Raw genomic sequence first — 27393 nt, forward strand, 5'->3', positions numbered from 1 at the left:
ATCGTCAGTCTATTGCTACATTACATGGTATTGTTTCTGGCGATTTTAAGAAATGAAGCCAGCCTTTACTGACATTCTAGCCAGCACTTAAAAACACATTTTATTCTATCTTTTTATGACAACTATATATTTTTAATGAAAACATATCATCAAATATGTTTTAAGTATGCTACCTCCCTGGTTTTGTTTTGTTTCAACTATTTATTGCCGTAAGAAGCTCAGATGATCAAAGAAACCTCAACCTTGTTTCTAGTGCTATAGGTCCAGCCCAGTTCCCATGTAAATACTAACTTTTACACATGCAGGCTTTCACCCACAATTGCTGTACATAGAATATTTGTGCTTCAGATTGATTTTAGATAGAAACTTAAACATGCAAGGCAACATCTGGTATCTGTGCATCCACCCAGCATGTGGAAGCCAGTTACAACCATGTTTTCCAAACTTGCGTGGCAATGAAAGGTTACCATATGGAGACGACTAACGGCATTATTTAGATTAGGTTTTCAGCTACACTCAGTCCCCCCCAAGGGTCATTTCCTGTTTATGCGACAGGCATGTCACATTTTTCAGGCATACTACACAGAGTTGTAGATACAATGAACTCTGACTGAGTGAGCTCCTTGTATACAACACCTGTGAGGCCACAGTGATTTCCCATGCAAGGAAGCACAGCAGTGTTTTACAAAACACCAGGGGTGACCAGAGCACAGAGACAAACAAAGGCAAGGCCACATACTCTGCATATGCTTTCATCCACCTTACTGTTGAAAGAAAAACCATGCCAGACAACACTGAAACACGGCACACATGATGAAACTACTCGTAATGATCAGGCCATCCTTTCCCTGCCCCAGTCCCGCACGATGCTCATACACATGGCAGCCTCCTGTATGTTGAGCTGTGAAGCTCCAGGTCTGATCAACGTGTCTAGGATCATTTCATGCAACTGCACGGCCATGTGGATCAACCACCCACCCACAGCTGCTGGCACAGAAAAGTACATTCCCTTGATGTTCTCAAGTGACCGTAAGAAAAATTTGTCAGCAAACAGATCTGCTTGTACCTTCTCAGCTAGTCACTCCTCTTCTGCCTGCCCTTCCAACACTTGGTTCGCCAGCTTCATCAGTCCCACCACCACAGATCCTCTCCCTCCTCCCCAACACGGCCATAGGAGGTAGATACATCCTAAATCTACATCTGACAGAAGATAAGGGGATTCACTTCTACTTGTGTCGTCATAACCCAAGCAGCCCAGCCTGTAAAAAAAAAATCACCAAGTTCAATGACCTTTCCTTTCCTGCTATATACATACCTATTTTGCTTCTGTTGATCACCTGCAATCCAGATTAATCTGGGACTTGTATGCCACTAACAGATCCCCCAAGACAAAACACGTGGCTCCTCACTGGCAGTATGCTCTGCAGAATCAGGCTCCTCAAGCAGGAGGCTCCTACCTCCAGTAACTGTTTACAGTGTTGCATATGCCCTGTCAATATCCAAGCACTTTTCTAGGAAAAAGTTTTGAAGATTATTTTTTAAAAAATATTTTGAATATAAAAATGCAAATGCTTCTTTCTATAACTGCGAACTCATTCTATTCAAACTAAACCCTACTGCTATATAGCTGTTCAAATTTTCTCCTGTGTCTTGCAGAAATCATGGGAACATTTACTGCAGTGTCTCGATTCCTGAAAAAACAAGAGGAATACAATGGGTCAAGAAAACAGACTGGTCACACAGTGCACACATTATATTCTGAATTAGCACCAAATTAACTGTTACGAGAAGAGGCACAAAGAAACCCATACACAAATTAAAACTTACTCCATGAAAGAGTTTTTACAAAGCTCCTCTCCTGGCACCACATAAAAATCCATCTCCTCGAAACATAATTCTTCAGAGCACACAGATCAAGGTAGCTTCTTTCTATACCACTTAAGAAAGTGGCATGGACCAAATCCAACAGACACAGGCATCAAGCTGTGTTTGAGAGGTTTGTAAAGTTTGTTTGTAGTAAAACCATTGCCCGAGTCATGTTCAAAACGAAGCCATGTTTGGATCAATTTTTAAAACAGTGCTGCTGCCAGCACCAAGGCCTATGGTGATTTTGACTTGAGGAGACCGGTCCACAAGTTTGAAGAAATATCTGATGGGACAGCAGCCATCTTTCAGTCTCTACACATTTATCTGAAAATGCTCAGGATTACCAATCCCAAAAGTATCAGTAAAAGGCAGAAGTGAAGGGCTCAGAAACGAGACAGACTGTGCTTTCCTGCCAAGAACCAAGTGCTCTGGGAAATAGTCTTATTGCAGCACTGCACACATCCAGACTCATTCTCCTGCTTGTTCTAAGTTGGACTTGGTAAACTGAAGGAAAAAGAAAACCAAGAAGCCCAAGGTCATTACAAAAGTAAGGGAAGTAGCATTTAGGGACATTGTTTTTCTTCACATGAAAGAATGCATCTGCATGTTACAAGCATACTGGGGAAAGAAAGAAGCTGCAATACGAAAATCAGAATATTCTTTATGAAGACCAGCAGCAGCTTCCACCAAGTCTAAACAAGTGGTATGCCCACTTAAACCAAGCTCTGAGCAAGGAAAGCCTGCTTAGCAAGTAGAGTACCCAATGTCTTACAGTTATATCTCACTTTCCATTTACTATAACAGAATTGTAAGTAGCAGGTTTTTATTACCACCCAAAGAGATTGCAAATCCTCTCTACAATCTGAAGCACATGAAGGTTCTGTTTCTCCTTCAAAATTTACCTAGCAGCTGCCTTCAAGTTTTAAAGAAAGGTTGCAGATCTTTGAACTCAAACCTTCATGGCCAGATGTGCTCACTAGAATCCATGCTCACTAGAATAAAAATTTTTACATTCCTGAAATGACTGAATCAATTTCTAGATTTTTATACTGTTTGTAAAGTTTTGTTTGTTTGACAAACTGGAGTTACTCTTGTGTTGGAGGATCTCTCTCCACTGCAGCAGCTTCTTGATCACCACTTCATCAGACTGAGCTGCTGCAGCTGAAGAGATCATCATCTCCTACCGCTGGGATGAATGAAATAGGAGCCACCTCAGCTACCTCAACAGAACAGGAGTAGGAAAATCAGAGCCCTCTACCTCAGCAGTTCTCAGCACATAAACGTATGGGGACAAACTGGTGGTGGTGTGCAGCAGAACAGCAGCCTGTGGTGCCTCAGAAGAGGCCCGGCACCTCATGAGGTCAGCAGCCCTCGGGAAAGGGCCTGCTCCAGCCAGCCTGCATGCATCAGCGGGCCATACAAAGTAATGCCTTGGCTTCAGTTGTCCTGCCGAGGATTCCCCTCTGAGGAAGGGCCACCAGGGCTAGCAGAGAGTACATCAGCTTCATTCTACAAGCCAGACAGCTTGTTTATTCTGCAGTCTGCTTGGCGAGAGATGGCAAGAACACATGCAGTGCTTGCTTACAAAGCCAACGGCAACAGTTGGAGAACACAGACACCAAGTACAAAGCCTGGCCGACAATTTCAGTCAGATGCAAACCATGTGACATACCTCCATAAAAAGGAGGGAGGTGCATCTTGTAACTGTAAAAGTCTTTAAAACAGTAATCCCAAGCAAAACTGACATCCAATAGCATTCGCCTTCCTCCTCCAAAAAAAGTATTGTTTGAGATGGCAGGGACTGGAAAAGCCTGTGAACCATGCTCATCTATTTGGGGGGCTTCTAGGGCCTACAGCAATCCATAATTCCTCATTCTTCACCTGTCTTTGGCAAGCATATGTTACAGGGTTTTTTTTTGTTTGTTTTTCTGACTGAAAAACAGACCATGCAGTAGGTATGAGAAAAGAATCTGACAAAAAGCTATTCGCAAAGAGTAAGGAAAACAAGGAACATCATCAAAATACAGAAGTTGGGGAGGTGGACTTAAAGAAAGTTAATTTACCCAGAAAGGATACCATGACAAGGGATTGTCTCTTGGTTGAACTGTCTAAGTCAAGGGTAGAATGGGACAGAGTAAAATAAGAGACATTTTCACTTCTCTCCCTCACAGAATTATACATGTATTTGGAGAAAACGAACTGTGAGATGATGTATGTAAAAAATATATTGCTCTACCATGACTGGTGATGGTAGAATCATATTGTATATTCAGGTACAAGTCCAGAAAAGGTGACTGCCAGTTCACAGTTATGAATCATGAACCTCAAGAGCAGAATAAGAGGCTACAGTCTACTGAACAGAACGAACCAGCAGCAATTAATACACGAGACCACCAAAACAGAGCTAGCTTCCAGGATGTTCAAAGGCTTAAAGTGTGGCAAGACAACAGAAAAATCAAAGAGAAAAAGCACACCAAGAAAGGGCCACAGAAATTTCAGACATCTCTGCATTAATTTATTGTCTTAAAATGGTGAGAGTCATAGAGGAGACTAGAAAAAACTGCAGTTGTGAAAATATGTCCGCATTAGCAAAAAAAAAAAAAAAAAAAAAAAAAGAAGTGATTTAGTACGGGAATATTTTTATCAAACTAGATAGCAATGCCAGCTTTGTGAGCATTCAAAGATCAAACCCATGATTCTCTGATAACAGGATATGTTAAAATATGAATTATTGTTCTCCAGTGCTTCCTGAAAACCACACAAGTAACTGTGACTATCTCCCTTGGCTTTCATCGAGTCTTTTAAATGCTCACCAGAGGCTTTTATATGGTTTAAAAGTCATACCCATCCTGGAAGAGTTATTTTCTCTCTAGCATTAAAAAGCCAAAACATGTTCAACTCCAAAGTGAAAAGACAAGAGGGTCATTACTAGGAGAAGATGAGCAAATATTTTCATAAAGTAGTCTCTTTGTGTTTAACTTGGTCATTCAGGAGATTATACCCAGGAAAATATGGGGAAATATCACCAACTGGCTCACAGAGACTCACCTGGTTATAGAGGTGGCATCGTAGGCTCCCCTGGAGGTTCTAGTTCTCATCTTTCTCTGCTTTGTGCAAGGTCAGCAAGAAAAACTCTTTTCCTCCTGTCTTGTCCCATACCTTTGCTGACTTTCTGACTCCAACTATCCAGAACAAGGCAAATCAGTAAGAAAATTTCTACAAGCCACTCCAAAAATCTTCACAAGAGCCTCAGGCTAGCAGTTATTTCTTCCAAGGTAATTTCTGGAATATCTCCTATTTTTTGGCTATTAATCTCAGGTGCTATTCCAATCCACTTGGCTCATCTAACAAAGTCCAGCCGGGATGTCCTGTGCCATCACATGAAGATGTACTTTTTCCTTACACCTAATGTCTCCTCAACACAAAGAGCTGGATAACAGATAAAGAAAATATTATGTACACTGCACTGCAAGAGCAAAGAAAAATTCAAAACAGAAGAGAACTTCAAAAAGACTAACACCCCACAAAGTTTCTAACAGAGTTAGTATTGGCTGATCTCAATCCCCACTTAGAAAAAAAGAGACAAATTATGGTACTACATTCCTACAGAGGTTCTTGAAATATAAATCCGCATTTTTCTGATTGCAAACTATGAATATCAGACAAATTTTATAAAAAAATATATCAAACAATGTAAGATAATAGACATACTAACAGATTTGAGCTTTTGCAGCATCTCTTGAGGATGAGAATGGTCAGACTATGGCATCTGAGCTGGTTTTATTGGTTTGTTTCCCCAGCTGGCAGCCCAAGACATACAAGACACTAACATTCAAAAATATTTGCAACAAAACAGTCTTTACTTACTCCAAAGTTATTTCAAAGTTTACTAAAGCTTTCACAGAACCATCCGAATATGGAAAGGCAGAAACAATCTTATTTCTTAACGTATGCATGATTGACGGTTACTGAACTTTAAAAAAAGACGTCACTACCCAACTGCTGCTGTATTCCAACAAAAGGAAGGAGCCTGGTTGGGAACAGCTGAAAGTTAATGTAGTAGGGGCTGAAGGCAAAAAACAGAGACTGAGCAAAGAGCAAACATTTCTCTCTTTTTTTTTGGTCATCTTCAACTTTTATGTACTTTCAAGACTTATGTTTGTGCCATGACTACTACTTATTAAAAACGTTAAGCTGAATTAAGAAAAGTTAATTTTGTTCTTAAAGCTTACAAATAATCATTAAAAAATACAAAAATCAGTCCTTAACCAAGTTCTCCTACATAAGGAACTTGAACAACATGGATTTTTTCCCCCCACTTCACAAGGGGAGAAGTGTTACTTTAAAAAACCTTTACTGGACCAAGCAATGGGACTAAGATTTTTGTAAAAGATAGGACTGACTCAATCTCCAAACAGAGGCATCATTACAGTGATGCTCACATTCATATGTCTGTCTGAACACATGTGGATCTCAGTGACTCTCATGACTTTCCCCCATGCTCCTGTTAGCGATCCACAACCCACTGCAGCCAGGCCCAGGGGCTGGATTTCCAGTCAACTCCTGATCTCTCAAACTCCATCATCCAACCAAGCAGCACACTCTGCAGGTGTAAAGGGACCGTTCTTCCCTCATCTCCCCAGAGCAAAGTGTGGGGAAAGGAGCAGGGATGCCTGCCACTAGGGCAGGGAGCAGGAGTTTTCACCTCCAGCAGGTCTCCAGCAAAACAGCTGGGAGGCAGCAACACCCTCCACAAGGTAAACCTGTCTAAGGCACGCAGCCAAGAAAGGAGGTAAAGGCTGGTACACAAAAGTGCTCTCCAAATACTTTCCTCATGGAACACAGGCATTCAAACAACGGTGATGAAAAATACTGTAATGGAGGGAGGCATTTCTTTTGATGGAAACCTCCAAGTTCTTCAAGAGAGGAGATGAGACTCACTCATACATTTTACAACTACAAATAAAGCCAGATCTCATCTGAGTTCCTATCTCCTGTAGGAAATGTTTCCTATGTGAAGTATTTCTCACCATATTTCTCAGAACTCAGTAAGCATGCAATAGTGCTTACTTAGAAGTTACTTCCACAGTTTTACTGAAACACCTAGCAGGCTGTAAAAGCACAGAAATTCGGCTCATTCAGATATCGTATGATCAGATCTCAAAGAAATTTTACAAAGTTGTTAGGATACTTCAGTGTTACTACATCCATTCTAATCTTGCCTAGTTAAGAAGTCTTTCTAGAGAGCTTGTTTTATTACTGAAGTCAGTATGAGAGATAATGTGTCTCTTCACTTCTGGTTTTTCCTTCTCCAAGTTGTTTCTGTATCTGGTTTGTCAAAAAAATCTACTAAGAAGTGGACAAGACAAAGTTTTAATCAAATGTAAGCAGTAACAACAGGTTTTATTCAAAACTTCCAGTAAAGAGGACCCACTAAGATTTGGAATAAAGGTACTTAGAGTATTACAGCTTATGTGAATATAAAAGATCAAAGAAAAAAATAAACCAAGCAGTAAAAAAAATAAAAATTAAAAATATATATTTTTAAAAAGTTTGAAATAGACCCACACAGGGATTTTGAAGTCCTCCAAACAATTAACAATTACTGTGTTTGGCAAAACAAGATTCTCTTACAAAATTAAAAGCCTACTTCTGTTACATACACTGTATAAAACTGCTCAATAGTTAAAGAGCACGCTGTACAATTATGTCTTGAAATACATAGAGCTGCAGCCTTCAAACTGCAGGAATTAGGCATTTTGTCCTCTTCACAGGTAAAAGAATTAACCAGCTGCACAACTGTTTGGGGGGAAAAGGAAGAGGCAAAAATAGTCAGAATTAACAAGACGAAGCCACTATAAAAATGAAACGCACAGCAAAAACTCAGACCTCTGTTTAAACTAACAAGCTATGTTTACAATATATTCTACATTTCAGTTGTCATTTCCCTTCCCACTCCCACCTCCCCCCATTCAAATATTCCTAACTCCTTTATGGTCTAAGTCTAATTAATTTCTAAACTTTCAAATACACCGTACATACATTTAGGAAAAACATACCTAACATTCTTACAGCAGTATGGTCAGGACACAATTTCCAAGATTATTACACAGTTATTGAGATTAAGCCATATGACGTTTTTGTCTTTTAAAGAGAACAGCAAGTATCAGCTTAGACAAATGGTTTTAGAGTGGACTGCAGAAATCCTGCAAAAGGCAGACTTCACCAACATTGGCTCTTAGCCCCAGAGGACACAGGAAAAAAAAAAAGTGAGCAATGGACGTAAGGAAGAAAAAAAATCTGAGTGCCAACTACAGGATGATCCTTCGGGAACTTGCTCCGACAGACTGTGGTTTGGGCTCAGTTGTCCCCCTTATGCTAAGCCATACAAATCAACTTTGCAATAGAATATTACAACGTAAACTAAAATTCTTGACACCAACAGTATGTCAAAGGGTTGTTGTGTTTTGTTTTTTTTTTTTTTTTTTTTTTTTTCTGAATCCAACAGTTGGTCACAGAAGTCAAGTATTTTCATGGCTCTTATTCAGCTGTTGCCAGTTCGGGGGGCAGAGGGGGAAGTATGTGTCTGACTCATACGTCCTTCAAGTACATGCAAGGCTCAATTGTTTGCAAAATGCAAGAGCTTGGGACCTTTAAGACACTGAAGAAATAGGATTATGAGGAGAGCCCATCTGAGTAAGTACTTTATCCAGCCACTGAAGGGGACCATGAAGGTGTATCTCTATCCAGCATGGAGTGCTCGTTACATCTTGGCGATGATATTCAGCTCCCCAGCCCTGGAAACAGAACGATAAGTCGGGAAAGAAGAAAAAAATCACCTTATTTTATAATAACGAATATGTGAGAAGCACATACAAATTGTTTTCTTTCTTACTGAAATAATCTAGCTTTCAACAGTGATTATCAGCAGGATGACATTCAATTACCACATTTCAACAAACAAATCTGAAGTTAAAAAAAAATGGAAGAAGTGTCATTTTGTGATCTCTTGGAATGAGGCTCTAAATTCTCAAAGACAACTTTTGGCAATGCAAAGTTTTGTCACACCTCACCACCAGTTACATGACGTCCCACGCATAAACTTTCTGAAAAGAGGGATAATCAAGTCTTACGCACCAAGATCAAAAATAGAATAAAACGGGGAAAAATGCTGACAACAGATCAATGAATTAAAAAATGAGCTCATAGACTGACATGATGGAATTGGAGGTGAGGCATCTGTCCAACAAGAACCAAAGCATGTTTCGCAGGATGGACAGAACAAACACAATGATAGATCAGAAACATTACTCTTAGGAGAAAGAAGGCATGATAACTGCCCAGCAGACTACTTCCCAAGTTAAGACAAGTGCCAATAGGTCTTCTTTCAGCTCATATCCAATCTAGTAACAGTTATTACCAAGGATATAAACAGATATTTAAACAGCTTTCAAAATCATTTTGTAAGAGAACTGTTTTTGGTGGAGGTCTGTAGACAACGCAATGATGCTGCTCTGCATTAACCCCTAATGAAGGAATTACTCAGCTCCCAACACTGGCAGCAGCAGCTCCAAACACCATGCAGTGCAACATCCAATATGCAGGAGGTCCTGTGCATCTGTACAGACAGCACTGCTGTACAACTCTGCAGGATGTGGAGCCATAAACAACCTACTGCATTTTAGCAGTCCCTACCCTAACACATCTGAAAAGTTCCATCCTCCTCTGATGTGTGACCAGACTTTAAAAAAAAAAAAAAAATCAGTACACATGTTGATATTCATAGCCTCATAACAAATCTTGACTTTACATGTCCCCTTAGAACAGAAAGGTGCGTGTATTATTCCAAATAATTACTGTGTCTCCTGATTTGCTAGCTGCTGATCAGGACAGATTTAGAAGATTATGCTATCTGCATTCCCACAACCACTGCAATGACTTTCATGGCTGTCCCAGCTCCAAAAATGCCAGCCAGGAACAGAAACATGAAGTTCAGCTGAACATGCTTGAGAACAGGAGTCGGCACAGACCATAGTAGTGTAATTTAAAGAGGCAAAAGCTGATGCTATGTAGTGAATTGGTGGCTTTTACATTTTTAGGCCAAGTAATTGACTACTTAACTCTCTTCTCAAAGCTTATTGTATTGTACCATGCCATATCCCCCCCAAAATTAAAAAGACAAGCCCCATAAATCTAGAGTAATTATGAAAATAATTATACACACATTAAATAGAAGTATTCAATTGAATCATTACGTTTCAGAGAGGCATTTCAATGAAACTGGAGTAATTAACAAACATGATAGCAACGCTTCAGAAAGTGAATAGAGAGAAAGCTGAAGACCATCTGCAAGTCACCTCAGCTTTCAAAGTCTATGCATCAGGAGATTGATTTCGGTCTGTGGACAACTTTATATCATTCAGATCTGTCTTACACTTCCAGAACACTATTCCATAAATATTTAAATTCAGAAGTTATTAACAGGCTGATGGAGGGAGGCAATCAACAATTCAGAATCACCACGTTAAGAAAAAAAAAAATATTTATTTTGCTTACGAAATAACCTCAAGCAAATTTTCACATACCTTTACAAAACTCATACGGAGAGTGCACATCTTAGTAAGCTCATACACTGTCTCAAAGCCATGGTTCACTGACTGTGCCAAAAGCTGAGCAAACTCCTGATTATTGAAAATCTTCAAACTGCAACCACTAGGTATTTTGCACACTGTGGTCGGATGGAAACCATGATGGTAGTTGCAGTTCCGACTTTGCACAAAAATACTGCTGTCACTGAGGCATTCGGCATACACTTCTCCACCAACATAATAGAGATGAACACCTGGAAGGAGAATGTTGACATTACGAGGTTAGATGAATTCACACCACGCATCTGTTTTTCATGGTATGTCTCCATATGTTTCTGCTTAAAGAGATTAACACTAATTGCATATCAGACCATACTCTGTCTTAAAACTTTATTTTTTTTTATGTTCCATCAGTACATGATTTGAAAGGAGGGTGTGTATGTAGGTATGCATATACGAGGATAATCAGTAATTGTTGTATTTTAATGTGCTGTATATTCAACAACAATAATCCACCAAGTACTGCAGTAATTTTGATGCTGTACGTTGGATGGCTAGGCCAGCTGAACTTTGTTCTCATTGTATTTATGAGAAACAGTAACTGGGAATGCAGGAGGGGAGAGCAGATAATAAAACAGCCTCATACTGGGTTCTCTCAAAAAGTCCTGAATGCTATTTTTGCTAGCATGAGGCTTTTTTCAGCTCACTTTAATGCTTTATTTCCAACAAGCTGGAAGAAGAAAATGGCCCTTATATTCTTCATGTGTCTGTCAAATGAGGGTGCATATCAACTTCCCAGTCCTCACTGCTATTTCCCACTCCCTCACCCATCACTGGTGGCAGCAATGCCCAAAAATGTGACATACGGGGAACCTCTGTGGAAATGTGCTTGGGAGAACTCAATTCTAAAGGCTTTGAGAAACCAAGAAAATCCGCCTTTAGTGTTTATAAATGGATTATTTGCTGCTCAAACCTTTCACCTCTCACAACATCACGAGTCAAAGAAGCAAACACACAGACTTTAAAAACTAAACTGAAATCCCATCAGAATGCCTTGACTGTGCTCTGTCATGTAAGATTTTGCTGTTTTCTGTATGTGTACGTGTGTGGGAACACATATAACACCATCTGATCAGCAAAACAATTTATGGCTGCTTTCAAGTTTAGGATTTACTCCTTTTTCCTCAAAGACTAACAGTTCTACATCATCAATAATTACACACACATACTTATTCAACAGCTTCCTTGTCTTTTCTGCTCTGCTTTGGCACACATACAGTTAAGTGCTTCAGCACGAGTCTGCTTGCAGCTGGGTTACTTTTAAAGGGAAAATGAATGAGGTGTTAAATAAATATCCTCATACTTGGTAAGATGGATGGGGCGGAAAAGAAGGGAGAAGTGTTAGGACTTGAGTGGCGCAGCACAGGTGGGGCGTACTGCTGAGAGCTGCTCAAGTCCTCCCGTAGAGAAAAGTTTTCCAGGCTAAGGGCAAAAACTTGATGACCTTCAGTTCCTTCGGTTTCAATTCTTTACTGCTCTAAGGAAGAAGATACTTCATTAATTGACACTTATTCCACATAACCACAGGTTGGGCACACGTTAACTCCCAACTGTCTCTGAAAATTTGCTAATAACGTAAGCTCCTGAAAACTTTGTCTGGCAGCAACACCCCATTGCAGGGCCAATGTCAGATTTGCATGTCATCTGCATTATAGGCAAGTCCTCAGAGAAGAGGACTGTATTAAGTCAGACACAAACCAGAAGCTTTTCTCTTTTGCAGGACACTGTCACAGCCACAGAAGAGAAGAACAAGATTCCCAATGAAAAAAGCTTACCGGCTTCTTTAAAAATGCACTTGGAAAAACTGTTTTAGCAAGTTGTCCTTCTAAAAACATGCTAGGATAGCTAATTTATGTTGGAACTAAAGGCAGATAAAAATGTTGTGCCAAGAACTATCATTTGGATTTCCATATGCACCCATAATCAAGATAAATCAAGATATTTCATTAAAAAAACTGCCTTAAGCTCTTGCTCTAATTAAGGTTATGATAGGCTTTGGGCAATAAAGAATTGATTAGGGATAAAAATTTCCTCTAATTACACAACAGGTAAGAACAATACTGTGCTTATGAGACCTGGCCAGAAAATTATGTATTTACCAATATTCTAACAAGCACTTATCACGCATGCTGAGAAGAGCAGCCTATTCTTGAAGCAAGTAGCCATTCCTAGTGGAAATATCCCCGCGAAAGAACCCCCCCAAAAAAGGATGCAAAGATTTAAAACTCACCTTTGCCAATGTGTCGCCTCGTATTCTCAATGGTGGAATTGCGGTTAACGTTGGAGAGCAGCCCCAGGCAAAACCTGTTTTTGTTGTTTGAAGGATCAGTGAAGCCATCCACCAGGATGCTGGTGGAAGAAGCGTGGAATGCCTCCCCAACGCGATTATTCAGCTCGTAATAGACAATGGAGCACCAGTGCTTTGGCTCTTCGTAAGCGACTGCCTGAACATCTGTAAAGCAACCATGCAAGTGTTACAGTCTAGCGGCACTGGAATACAGGCCTGAGATTTAAAGATTCATAAAACTGCAGATTTTGGCTGAAGATCACTGAAAGATGATCTGGATAAGCAGCTGCAGTTAAAGAAAGGCTCTTCTGTCTTCAGTTATTTTTGAACTTTTCATTACCACAAACACACAATAGGATAATTTCATCTCAACTTCACTAGCACGAGACTCACAAGTGGAAAAGGCTGGCACTAGATATTCACAGAAAAGTGCAGGAAGCTCCCAACAACATACCAAGCAGTGCCCCAATAACCCTGTTGTATTTTCTACAACATGCTATGGCGCAGGCCTGGAAAGCAGAGAAACACTTCTGCAATTGTACATCACAACCCTGAACAAGGGCCTAACACACAGAATCCTAATAATTCTGCTGGATCAAAGAGAAGATGAAATCAAGGTAGGTATTATTAATGGGAACCTTTTACTCATCAAGTGCTAGCAAATAAAAAACCTGCAACTGTTCCCCAACAGAAGAATTACTTCCAGAGCGAGGACTTCTCAGGACTTGGTTTTGCAGTATCTGGTAGCGACAAGCTCCTCCTCAGCAGCTCCTAAGCAAAGCTGGGAACTGTGCAGAATGCCAATAGGAAATCCATGGTTTGCAAGGTCTATCTGACAAGCTCTAGGAACACATGGTAGTCTTGAGGTAACACTTGTGGCTCTGCACTGGGAAAAGTTTCTTCAGAAGATCTTTACCAAAGGGAGTTTCACAGTGGGTGTCCAACAACAGCACAGGCTGCTTCAGATGTCTCCACCCAGCACGCATTCTTTCAAGTGCCAAATACAGCTACAAATTATTAAACTGCCTCCAAATAAAAGGAGGCTAGTGAAGGGATGTGGTTGCTTTATGTGGTTTCTTTTAGATGAAGGAGACTATTTCCCTCCTCAGCCTAGCGCAGTTGGACTTGCTGCTAAGATACCAGCTTTGCAGATTAAAGCTCTAACTACAGGCCAAAGTGCTAACATGAAAATAAGACTGGTGTTTCAGGAAAACTTGTTTCTCTGGCCAGAGGATTCCTTCTTCCAACCCCAAGTCTTAACTGAAATCAGCCAACTAAGACCAATTAAAATTTTCTGTCATATTCCTGCTCATACTTTCCTTTGTTCACAGATCACACCACTGTGATTTTTCTGAGATGCGAAATGAAACAAAAGAAGTTCCTCCCCAAACAAACATTACCTAGCAGATAGAAAAGGTGGCAAACAGCAGAAAGCAGGGTAACATCCTACATCATTGTGCAAAACTTCTGAGCATAATGTCTACTGCTGACTAACACCTTACTTAAAACAGTGGCAAAAAAGGAGCTGGTCTTTCCTGATACCCTCATTATTTTCTATCCTCTCATGTCACTGTTAAAAAATAAAATAACAAAAATCAGTCATTAATTATTAGTAAGAGGTTACTACACTTTGAATTCACACGAAGATGCCAGCAATTATCAAAGCTGCAGCTTTACCCCAGTTCTCAAAAGTCAGGAAGAAATCTTGCCAGCTGGCCATTCTTCCAGAATGAATCATATCTCTCTCACACAGATTTCATACTAACTTCCTTACATTTGCTTTAAGTCATGCAGAGCAGGTGCGCTTAGTCTCTCTATTCCCAGCATGGGCCAACAATGGAAATTACCCAACTTCATTGACAGGATGCAGCTTGTTAAGTCAAATCTCCCAAGACTAACAAATCACTGTGAAGAACATGCTTCTGAGAGCTTGCAAGAGAAGTGCTGCGGTAAGTTTACACTAAAAACTGGTCTTTAAAAAGTCTGCTGCAGGTTGTAAAAGTGGTGAAATTACAGCATACACACACACACAAATAACAAACACAGGAAGGCATACCGAGATTTTGTTGTTATTTTCTTATTTTTTAAAAACTGAAGGGGCAGAGGTAAGACTCTACTGTACTAAACAACTACGAGAGAGAAATACTAACAGACTTTTTATTTTGGAATGGTTGCATTTTACAAAGAAAGAAGAAAAATGCAAAACCTTTTCTTACTAATGGAAGAATTCTATGGTACATGTATATTTTAAGAGGTGCAAACATGCAAAAAGTCTGCAGTCAAGCATAAACATTGCAAATTTACTATTTACTTTGGGCCCTCAACAGCAGCAAGATACACACACGCAGTGTATCATATCAGTGAAAACTGGAAATGCTACACAGATGGGGTTTATCACATGCAAGATTCATTCCACACAGAGAGTAAATAGGTTACCAGGGAACCTATCCAAATTATTTTAAGAGAGTAAATATACTTCCTGAAACCAGACATTAAGCTTAGCAACAAAACAAGTACAAAACTCAAACAATAGTTAAATTGTTCATGCGCTTGTGATCTTTATAATCATTCTGGCACAGCATTCAGCTTGCTGCTCTTTCTTGGCATGGTCAGTAACTGTGTAAGCTTATGTGTTCTCTAAAAGGGGCTATTTCTCACAATGTGACGAATGCACTAAATCCTTTACTCAGCAGTCACGGCTGGCTGCAAAGGCTTTAAAAAGCAATGTGTAAAAAGATGTCTATGTCATAGTACATAAAGCAATAGGATATATACTTTTTTTAAATTATAGATTTCAAAGTCTGTAGCAATGCCAGCGCTGGCAGACAGCTCTGAGTTTTGAACCATGTGCTGCCATTGCCAGACTCAAAGATGGAATAAAAATGGGGAGAGGAGGGATCAAAACACACACACAGACAAAAAGTGAAATTAAAAAAAGCTTTAAAAAGCTTTTTTTTTTTTTTTTTAAACCCAGGAGAAGTGTTAACTATTTGAAGCAGAGCATATTCTCTAAGGATGTTAATTTAAGAACTGAATTCAAAACAAAAACATAATGAGAACAGACATTTTATGACATGCACCGTCTCAGAGCAAAAAATACAGATACTCCAGTTGCCTGTGAAAAACATCTGTGGGCATTTACATAATTGACAGTATTATCCATCCTCTGATCAAGTCTTTGGAGAACTATGCTTGACTATAGCTACTGTCATCCACAATTCAGTAAGCGCTGTATAGTGTTAACTGTACTGCACCTATAAATTAATGTATTTGCAAGGGATACAGAGATTCCTTTCCTTGCACATACATAATTTCAGCACTGCACATAGAAATGTGCTGCATTGTAAGAATCCTCTCTGTTCAGGAATTATAATTTCCAGACACAAAATATATAAAAATTACTTTGGTCATGACTTTGTTGGGAGTCAGAAAGTAATAAAGCCCACATACTTTCATTTTGAAATGAGTTATGTTCTTGTTATAAATAAATATTTACTTCTAAAAAATCATCTCCAGATTTATTATTTTTCCCTGTTGGTGTAAGACATAAAAAGTTGTTTGTGTTTTTGTCCTCTTTCCTCCTGCTAAACATTTCCATAAACAACACACACACAATATTAAAAATGAAAAGTCAATTATTAACAGCATCCAAGAAGTTCTGAAGTACTTCACTGTTAAGAAGCAAAGCAGAAAAGGAGAAGGAAGTATTTTTACCTCCTCTGTGTATGTCAGGATGGATTGCAGGTGCCATCATGTTGGTATCCATTGGCTGGGAGGTATCGTGTGTCATCTGATCTTCCGGAGGCAGGTAGGCAGGAGGGGGAGTATCAGCTAAGTATAGAAAAAGCAGAGATACACAAACCCTTTCCTCTCTTTAAAGTATATATATACATACCCACATAAACAGTTTCGGCCTGGAAATGCTTCCAGCCTGACTCAGCTATAAACTTCCACCCACCAGAAATCTAAGAAAGCAATCATGGACCTTGATTCAGGAAAGCAAAGAATTACTGTGCATATTAAGCACAACACTTATAAAAACAAGTCACTCCCTGCCCCCCACCAAGCCACAAAAGAAAGCTTAGCTACGTTGCCAGTCCATGTCTTCTGCAGGTTGAAAGTGCCATATAGACATTAACACACAGCGCTCTCAGGATCAGACCCAAAGTAAATATTGAATATGGTAAATATGAACACAAGTTGGAGCAGAAAGCTTTCAGTTCTAACTTCTGTTTCCAGCATGATTCCACCAGCAAAGTATGCAAACATCCCTGATACATCCACGACTTTATTATTACTATTGCAAAGTAATGCTTTACAATCTAGCTCCTTTTCCCTAGAGAGGAAACAGTAGAAAGTATAGAGGAACCCAAATTTTACATAATAACTTTTGGGTCTGGAATTTATTTGCCTGTGTCTCCTACTGGCTGCACTGTCCAGTTCAGAATTGAATCACTAACATAAAAACCATCCCATGCACTCTGACTGTACTCACTAAAACACTGCCATTGCGCTGCTCGAATTGCCGTAACCAGGTACTTGCGCTGCTCTCCAGCTACCTATGGTGCTTCCCAGAATCTGCAGGAAGCTGCTGATGGCACCACCTCCCTGTACACCACAGAACCCTCTCTTCCACATGAGTTGCACAGGGGCACATGCAAAAGAGAGAAACCCTTGGCCAATTTCTGCAAGCTTTTGTTGCATAAGCTGGGGTTAGATCACCACTGTTCTACCGCCGGTGAACACAGCTGCTGCTCATCCCACAACAGTATCTTGAGGCCTTCAAAACCCTAAATACCAAATCAGTGTCAAGAAAAGGCAGGAGAACCATACCACTGATTTGTAACTATTTCTCTCTTTTTTTTCTTTTTTTTTTAAAAACACAAGCTAATGACATTTATTCACTGCTTGTTACTTCAGAGATATTCTGCTGCGAGCTTTATGTCTAGCACTGGCAGGTACATTCCTAATTCCCTTCTGTGAATACCCTTGGTTGAAGGAGTGAGCAGCAGGGAGAAGACAATGACTACAGGACTGCATTAAAAGCTTAATGGTCTGAAGTGGAATTTAAAAGTCTCCTGTTTTACTAAGCCTGAGACATTTGTGTGTGTGCAAACATGATGTTGGTGATGCACAGATAAGGAAACAGGGCTGTAAGGCTATAAGCAACAAATTAACCTGTATCTGTGAAGTTTTCAAGATCTTTGGACAATTATTATTTTTTTTTTTTTTGTATTTTCCAGAAGTCAATCTCCTCTTTCCCTAGCAGCGGACAATTGTCCAGAACTAAGTATGAAGGACATCAGTATCTTGACTTTGCTCTAATTCAGTTTCTTCACTGCAGCTGCTGACTCGTCTTTATGGGGATGTGAACAGAACAAACCCCTCAAAGATCAACTGAGCTTCCACAGGCCAATGTTCAGGAAGACCTTCCTGTTGGAAAAGCCTTGATTTCTGCCTGCTGGAAGAAACCCAACCACACCAATCATATTTAAAGCAAAACAAAAACACAGAGGCAAGACAGCTGTTTCTACCTCAACTTTTCACATTTTAAGACAAAAAAAAAAAACACAACACCTTCTTCCTTCCCTCCTGCCTCTGCAAGTTCAGTAGTCTTCATTCATGATAGAAACATTTTCAAGAGAAACACCTATCAGCAGCAGAAATCTATGGATGATAATTTTACCTAATAGAAAACAGATTTTCACAAGTCTGCCACTTTTGTTTACACATGGTCTCCTACAGCCCCTGAAGAAAACATGCAACCAGGCTATCCGTAAGCATTTGCACAGAGTCCTTCTAGCATTTAGATCAAAAGATCTCTCACAGGCTCTTCTGCAATTTTTTTCTTTTTACGAATTTGCATATAAAAACATAAAAAAGACAGCTGCACAGAATTTTCTGCAAGCAGCTGTCAACAATAAATAAAGTTTGCTACTTTTTTGACTTTAGGAATTAAAATAGCCTGAAGATTTCTTTTTGGGGCCTTAAGGAACTGTTTTACGGTTGAAATATATTTGTTTCTTGAGATAATCTTATTGCGTGAAGAAATTTTATCAGGTAGCAGCAGCATGATCTCCTTGAGAAACATCCTTCTTTTGCAGAACTACAGCTCTGTGCTAAATTTATGATGACCTCTTTCCTAAGCAAGAATGAGCCATAGCATTCTTCTTGCACATTAAGTGTTACGCTCTCTGGGCTACACTGTTGAACAACCATCCCAGAAAAACCCCTAGTTTTGAATCACTTCCTCCACTCCAAAACAGTTTTAATCTTAACATTTTAATCGTGTTTGAAAGAGTAAAAAATATTTAAAACCTCGCTATTATTACCTTAGACAAACCAATTACATAGCCTTTATTACCTACCATCTCTCAGCTTACTATTGAACACAGGTGTTGGCTGATAATCAAGCATTATTACGCAAAAATATGAAGATACCTGTGACATCCAACACATTGTCACTTCTGAAGAGTCACAGAAGCTGACCATACCTGGCATCTGGAAAGGACTTCCTGGGTCTGAGCTGGCTGGAGAATGGGGGTAGGTGCTGCTGCTGCTTCCAGGAGAGTTTGGATAGCTGCTGTTTGGTGAGTGGGGGAACGGGTGACTGTTGGGTTGTTGAAAAGAGTCCGGGAAAGTAGCGTTGTGTGGCATGTGGGGCTCATTTTGTCCTAGGTTGCGGAACTGAGCCAAGAGGCTGTGCTGAGGGTTGTACTCGCTGTGCCTTGGGACCAGCACTGGAGGAAGAACTGAAAAGGGAGAAAAAAATAAATAAAAAAAAGGAAAGAGACACAGCATTAGAGACTCAGTTCTGAAGAACTAGGATATACCTGGAAAAAAAACATTCTTCACCCCCTAGGGCAAATTTACAGCTGCTTTAAAAACAAGGTAGTCAAATCTAGGAACACATGTCTAAGCAAGAACTCTCTTCCTTATATCCGGTTACTGCATAGCTTGAGTTTGTAGCGATCATGCTAGCTGCCCTGCTCACCAGCCCGCAGCTTGTTTTCGGAGGGTCAGGGGAGAAGAGCCAAGGCCGAGCTGCAATTCCACATTTCGGTTTTATTTGCACAGAGAAATGCTGAGAAGCAGTCCCAGTGCAATGCTGACAGGCACTTCATTCTGCTGCACTTGTGAGCCTGCTAATCACGTAATGGCCTGTAACCCAAAGCCTTGCTAATGACAACAGGTATTTTTTTTCTGAAGACAATACTAATATTATATAGGCCTTGAACTGAGCCTTGTCCCAACAGCTGTAATTTTATTTTTAACCTAGGCTATGCTCTTACCAGTTAGTACTAAAATGGTTGTTAACCCTTCAAGTCAGTTTACAAGTGCAATTTAAATAAAAATTATCTAGTTCAAAATAATAATAATAAAACTGAGCTGCAATTGAGGTCCAACTATATGCTACTATGGGATCAGAGAAACACACATCAGAAACCGCTGGTCTCCCCGCACTCTCAAGGCCTCCTCACCAGAGGAAAACAAAGGTCTCTTTAACTGGGCACACGAACACAATATCAGCTACACCAAGATAAAAAAAAAAAAAAATCAGATCTTTTTCTAGTGCCTCGGCCTCTACCTTTGAATGCCTCACAGTAAAGTGCAAGGTACCCAAAAGATTAAGTGCTAGTCTTGTTAGAGACTGAGATTCTGGGGTGATGAAGGAAAGCAGAGGAGAAAGAAACGCAGGGAGAGGGAGATCCATGCACACAGAAGTGGAATAAGAAGTTATTGTCCTCCACACCTGCCCCTTCCCTTCACCACCTCTATTTCCCAACTCCACAGCCCAACAAGACCAGAGGAAATCCCATGTGTGCCTTCAAGGGAAGGTGCCAAAACCCACAAGGCATTAAAGCCATCTCCCTGAGCCTCCTGTCCTGTCCCCAAAACCCGGTGGCCACACTGGAGACAAACAGAAGGAAAAGAAAAAGCCTCCGCAGCCAAAACTGTATCACTGCTATTAAGAAAGGTGTTCAGAGACAGCTGCTTCACCCAAAGATGAATTATAAACTCATCGAAAAACAAGAACGAAATGTTAAAAAGTCATCTTGCTAAAGGGGTTCTTCCAATGCATCAGAACACCTCCAGCACTTGGCTTATACAGAAGCATTCAGGCTCTTCCCTTTAGTGTCCGGGGTGTGAGAGCACCACAGCATTGTTCCACCCATAGACCAGGCCTAAGGCCTAGGCCCAAATTTAAACTTTATACGAAAGGATGCCATGCCACACAACTTGCTCTCTATTCTGAAAGTAAGCCAAACATTAACTGAATAAAAAGATTTTCCTTACTGTTTTGTTTTGCTTATGCATAACGGAGACAGAAATTAATGCACCAGATTTTTGCCTGCTACTGGCATTAATGTAGGAAAGGCTTGATCCCAGAAACCTTCCCTGAATAGACACTCTGAGGAAAAAAAGTCACACCTCATGACTGAAATTAAGGCTGTTAGTGTCAAAAACAAGTTTTAAAGACTTGATCTGATGTTTCACTTTCTTAGAGCAGCTTCACTGAGCTTCAGTGGATCTCAAGTACTTGAGACAGATGTCATTCCTACGGAGATTTGTTTAGATACGAAATTTTTAACCAACTCCATCTTACCAGGAATATGGAAAATTCCTAATTACAGCATTTTCTGAAACAAAGCACATCCATCTACCGTACTTTGGAAGCTCCCAACTGCAAAACACCCCAGGAGGAGCTGCATCTCCCTCGGCCAGGCAAGCTGCCTCTTGCCTCTAACACAACTGTTCTCGGAGGTCGCTGGTAAAAGCCACCAAAAAAAAGCATTCAGGTGGACATCACGAATCCCCCTTCTCACAACACAGCTAATGTCAAACCCAGTCTTTCTGAATTTTAGGATCTCTTCGAATTAAACGTGTTCTGTTAAGCCTAACAGTTCTTTTGTAGTGAGGTCAAGCAACACATTAATTGTTATGGCCAACGTCTGCTGGACTCATAAATTACTAGTGAAGTGAAAAAACTAACAATGAGATCATGTGTTAAAAACTATTTTCCCTTTCCTGTCTTTATGATTCTTCCTTACGTTTCTGACCATTTAAAAAAACACAGCTTTCCTATCTCTTCCTTTCCTGCGGATGAAGGTCAAACCATTAACTTTTCTAAAGTTAATTTGTGCAGAAAGTACATCACCTACCTTTCCCATCCCCAACCTCACATTAAACAATGACACACATGACATCACAGGAAGCCACGCGATTTATAGCATTCTAAAATAGCTGGAGAACAGGATATTTTCTGTATGTTTTCTGTAATTAAAATAAGGCAGTGTCTGATTTTCCCCAAGGAAAATATATGCATGTTTTTGCCTATTGGGCAGAACCACTGGTGAAGTTTAGAAAGACTTGAGACAAGAACCCATCTCCTCTTCCCTACACTTTTCCTCCAACTAGTTCTCCAACCTAAAATAATTAAATATCAACTTCTTCAACATACACATGGAGAAGTGAGGAAGAAAACAAGTGGTACTGATACCACCTAAATAGACTCCAAAACATCACTACAGAACGTACTTGGGCACTGCTCCTATTTCACACTTCCCTGCTTAAAACCTTAAATGAAGAGAAAAAGCCCCAAAGGCCACGCCAGATAGGACAGAGACCACTCCAATTAGTCCAAGGCCGAGACAATCACTCACTGCCACAACCTGATCTCTCTGCAGCTCAAGGGCTTTTTGGCAGCCTCGCTGCTCCTGCTGGAGTCACTGAGGAGTTAATCTGAACGTCACTCACCCGTAAACGAAGACGTGATCAGGGACTGGACCCTTCACAAGTATGGACGGATGCCAGGAGCTCAAAGTGTAAAGGGGGATGCATACCATTAATGCTCCCCTCGCCCTGTGTAAGGCTTCTGGTCAGGTTGCAGCCCTCAACCATATGGAATAACAAATTACCAGGGCTCTGTACAGCAGGGGAGGAGGCCGATCTCTGCTGCAGCTGCCAACTCCAGGAAAAGGTATAATTGAAGGGGAAAAAGCATGAGCGAGTTACTCTGGGCTAAGCCAGCACACCTGTTGCTATAAAACAATGAAGGGCTGCACATCTTTGTTGTGGGGATCTCTGCAGGATGCTGCTGTGACAGTTTGCAGACAGAATTTCCCCCTTTTTTGCTGCCTTTAGTGGAAGGGAAAACAGATACAGAGAAATGAAAGATTGTTTTTTTAAATGATCACTACTCAGTAGGATGCACTTCTTTAAAGGAAACACACTACAAAATACACTGTTGTGTTAAAAATCTACTGTAACAAACCATTTAATGGACTATGGCCTTAAGTCATCAGACAGCTTGATTTTTGGACTTTCTCAAACACCAGATTAAAAGGTTTAAGGGGCTGAACTGTGCCTAAATTTTGCTGCAGATGTGGACCTGGAGGCCAGCATTAATACATGACTACTAGCAGTAACCCTACTACTAATGGCTGAAGAAGGTAAACCACCTGGCAGTCAAGCTGGGTATGTTTGCAGAACCGTAGCAAAGACGAGAGCCTGTATCTGTCAACCCAGTACGACAGCCTGGGAATTGGGTAGCTTGTTTTTAAACATGCAAATCATCATCAGAGTATGCCTGCACCAAACAAGTGGAGCTGTATTAAAGAAATTACAGCTACAGGGCAATTTCACCCACAGGGCCATTTCATCTAAGAGCCAAGAATGCCAAAAACATACAAGATAGACCAAAGACGACCTGGCTTTTCAGATAAATGTTTCAACTAACCACACCAAGAAAGAAATGCCTTTATGAAAGTGTAATGGTGGCCTTTGAAGACAGCTACTGATTTCTACTCTTTGTATCTCCAGCATGTCATCTTGTTCCTCAGAAAACTAACAGGTGTGCCTTCCTCGAGATTTTGGTTTTCCTTTCTGTTCTATTTTCACACTTCAGAGATATTGATTTTAGCAAACATAGGAAGTTGCCAATTTTTGATTACAACTTCTTTTTTAAAGCCTCTCTCTAAAAAAAAAAAAAAAAAAAAAAGCAAACAACCTACTCACCAAAGGACCTGCTGTACTTTTGAAGTAACTTGTTTTCGATTTGTATGGGGTATATTATTTAACGCAATCCCAGGTGACAGCTAGTTTCCCTCAAGGTTTGTTTTTTGCCCTTTGCGTGTTACATGAAGATTTAGGTAGGGGGGTATCTCCTTCCACGTCTGGAAATTTAAAGACCAAGTACTGGCATAAACCAAGGAGCCATATAAAAGAAAGGAAGTTTTGATCACCCTTTCTTTCCAAAGTAAATGTCACTCTTTCTGTGACCTTTAGGAAACAAAAGGATGAGCAACTGCTGCTGCACTTTCAACCATTCTGCTCTTAAAAATCACGATGACTTGGTGGATGTATGTTATGTACAAGCGTTTGTGCAGGCTTATACCAAAACATGGCCTCCAACCCTTATGAAGGCCTTGGGGCACTATCATTAGATGGTGCACTTTAATTTCCAAGCATCATATAGCTGTATTTTCATATGGATTTATGCAAAGCCACTCATGTTTTACGGGAAAAATAAAACTGCAGGTTGGGAAGGAGGGAAATCCTCACACAACAGTTGGTACTGTCTGGAAATGGGCATGAAAACATGGGGCTGGGGGAGGAACTTGAGGCTTGTACCCTGAAAAGACAAAGCAGGAAAGGAAGCTGCAGGAAAACAAGGGGAAAAAAAACACACAACAAAACCCCAAAACATAGTGTTAAACTAACAAATTTCAATCCTTGTGAAGACTTCTAGCTTAATTTCCTGCTTTTGACGCCACAGCTGCTGAAATCGGCTGTGGCATCCTGGTGAGCAGCCCAGTCCCACGGTGGGAACAGAGCAGGTACCAGCGCATACCCAGCTGAGCGTGCTCAGCTCTGCTTGCTGTCTCTAGCATTAACGAGTCATTGAGGCCCGCTGCCTGAAGTGTCTTGCCAAGATCTTGCTTGTAAACAATAAAACACCAAGTAGAAAGAAAAGTTTGAATGTCATTAGGTTTTCTCGTGTTGCCTGAAACAAGACCTGGCAAAATTGAATGTTCTCTGACCAGAGGACAAGTTCTCACATACAAAGACACTGACATGTCTACGCTTAGGTTCGAGTTTACTCTTGGTTAAAAATAATTAATGCTCTTGTGGCAAACGCAATTCTCCAAGAATCTCACTACTTTATGTTGTTCCAATAGCACCTGGCTGAAGCAAGGCTGTGGTAGCACACCTTTGCTGTACTGTTTTCTCTAACCAAAGTGCCAGCCGTTTGGACTTTTGCTCCAAACCTAAGTTTCAGTAGCTGCAATTGAAAAGGCTCAGTCCTAGCTGTCCAGCAGTCTGCACTGGGTGACAGACAGACAGACATTCCAGACCTTCTATTCCGGGAGAAAGCTGAGAGCTGCCTTGTTTTCTCAACTCTTTGCTTTATTTTGCAGTTTCTGTAGACCTCATAGCTTGACTTGTCCTTTTACATAGTTGCAACTGAAGACTGTATTTAAAAACAGAATGGGGAGAAAAAAAAAAACGCAGTTGTCGCTTTATTGACTTTACTTTTACATCAGACATCTGGTCTAAATGCATTTGGCAAGTAATATTAGTACATTTCCTGCATTACAATATTCAGCTAACATTAGATTTTACTTGCGGATGCTCTGATAAGCTAACATTTTGATTAAACTGACATTTGTCAAGGCCAATTTCAGAATTTAGTACTAATTGTATGCACATTAGTGAGGGAGTTCTTGTAAGCTGATTTGGAGGGAGAAGCAGTCCTGATACAGGAGGAAGTTACAGTGTGATAGCGTGTATTAAGCTGGACATTTACACAGAGCAGAGTTCAAATTACCTGTATGAAAACCACAGTCACCATCCTACTGGATAGGTTAAAACTTGGAAGTCTGGTCTTCTAAGTCAGAAGAAACATCTGAATCTGGTTAATTAAAAATAAAAGGAAACAAACACATTGTTCTTGACAAATCCCATCCCTTCGTCATGGCTCTGTTTTCTGACACATGGTGAGATTGGACAAAAACCCCTGCAGTTTAGACCATCCTCTCCTTTTTGTCTCCCTATTTCAGCTCTGGGGGGGAATTTTAGAAGGGAATTCTGCAAAAGTGAAGCGAGGAAAGTTTCCCACTACTTGCCAAGCAAACTGACAGTTGTTTGCTATTTTGGGGAACCATCCTATAATTGCATCCACCTGTTGTAGCATGCTATTTTTAAAGTTACGCCCAACAGCAGGGTTACACAGCAATAAGGCAAAGCTTCCCAGCAATGCTCACGCACCCCCAACCCTGCAGAGGTGCAGAAACCCTGCTACGGGGATAAAGGAGCAGGTTTTTGTAGATTGGTTCTGTGTACCATCTCCTCTTTCCCTGGTTCAGATCAGCTGTTGGCTTGTGCTGCTCTGATTTCTTTTTCCTCCGTTTTCTTTCCCACTCCCCTCTCTCAGCTCTTTCTCTCCTCCTCCCATTTCGCATATATTCTCCCTCCCCAGCTTCCTCCCCCTTACACTCCCACCCCCAGGGAAGCAGCAGCTTCCCCCCTCCGTGTTCCCAGTGTCCCCCCAGTCTCTCCCCATCCAGCACCGTCCTCCAGAAGGCCGGACGGCGGGGGAGCACCGCACGCAGCTGGTCTGCCTGCTCCCTGGAGGCCAGGCCATCAAAGCCTCTCCATCTGGCCGGATGCGAGCCGGAGGCTCTCTGCCCCCTCCGGTCCTCCCAGGTGCTGGGACCAAGCAAACCTCAGGCCTCTGAAAGCCCAGGCAAGCTGTGGGCTGGCAGTCCCACAGGGAATCACCGCTCACCCCCAGTTTTCCCTCTGGTTCCCCCCGTGGCCCTGTCAGAATTACGGCCCCTGCCTGTTGGACGAGGCTTGAATCTAAACCTGCCTGATCCAGGGCTTCCACCATTTCGAGTTCCTCTCTGGTGCATGCGAGTAGATGTGCAGCCTGATGGAGCCTCACTCGGAGCAAACAGAGAAGATCAAAGGCAAGCATGAAAACAATCAAGCTAAAGTCATAGGCAAGGAGTCCGTGCTGGGAGCAAAACCAGCACGACACACCTACTGCTCTTCTCAGAGCCTGGGGACTTGGTCTGTTCTTGTGGCAAAAAGCACCTATGCGTTCAGGTAAAATGTTTCTTGCCACCGAAGACAAGCTTGTTGAAGCAGACATCCACTTTAAATTCATGTTTATAATGGAAAGGAACATTATGATCCTTAGGCAAAATTAACAGCTCAGCCATTCTGACAGCGCATTCATGTCACAAACAAGCAGCTACTGCTCATCGTGCAATTTGGGTGGAAGACGGGCACCATCAGCTCCATAAAAGCCTCCCTGATGTACAGCAGCAAGCAGTGTGCTCTCCAAAGGAGAAGAGAAGCTGAACAGAGGAAAACCATTTTTTTTTTTTTTTTTATCCACACTTTGTTGGTAATTATAAAAAGTTGAACCAGCTCTCAGTTATTTTTTATCTCCAAGTGGATGCACTAATTGGTGGATGAACGCAACCAGGTTACTGGGTCTGGACAGATCAGCTTTGCTACTCCCCGGCATCACACGGCGATGCACAGAGGAGCATCAGTTAACACCTCCAGAAATTAATA

At 40.9% G+C, this 27393-nt stretch overlaps 1 protein-coding gene across 3 annotated transcripts in view; it reads right to left on the reverse strand.

Moving 5' to 3' along the window:
• Positions 1 to 7024: 7024 nt before the first annotated feature.
• SMAD1 (SMAD family member 1) overlaps positions 7025 to 27393 on the reverse strand; it is a 46822-nt gene continuing 26453 nt past the window's right edge. Inside the window, exons 3-8 of one of the 3 annotated variants that reach the window (XR_014317369.1) lie at positions 19296 to 19553; positions 16516 to 16632; positions 12745 to 12966; positions 10452 to 10708; positions 7926 to 8663; positions 7025 to 7665 (exon numbers count right to left, since the gene is read on the reverse strand). Coding sequence is in view for 2 of the 3 variants with exons in the window: in XM_082758823.1 (XP_082614949.1) it covers positions 8520 to 8663; positions 10452 to 10708; positions 12745 to 12966; positions 16516 to 16632; positions 19296 to 19553 (998 nt within the window). In the remaining variant the exon portion in view is untranslated. Of the gene's footprint in view, positions 8664 to 10451; positions 10709 to 12744; positions 12967 to 16515; positions 16633 to 19295; positions 19554 to 27393 lie in introns of all 3 variants that reach the window. The other 2 variants (XM_082758823.1, XM_082758822.1) reach the window with 2 other exon arrangements.

The sequence above is a fragment of the Aythya marila genome (genome assembly GCF_965140915.1).
Source record: "Aythya marila genome assembly, chromosome: 4".
Lineage (NCBI taxonomy): Eukaryota > Metazoa > Chordata > Aves > Anseriformes > Anatidae > Aythya > Aythya marila.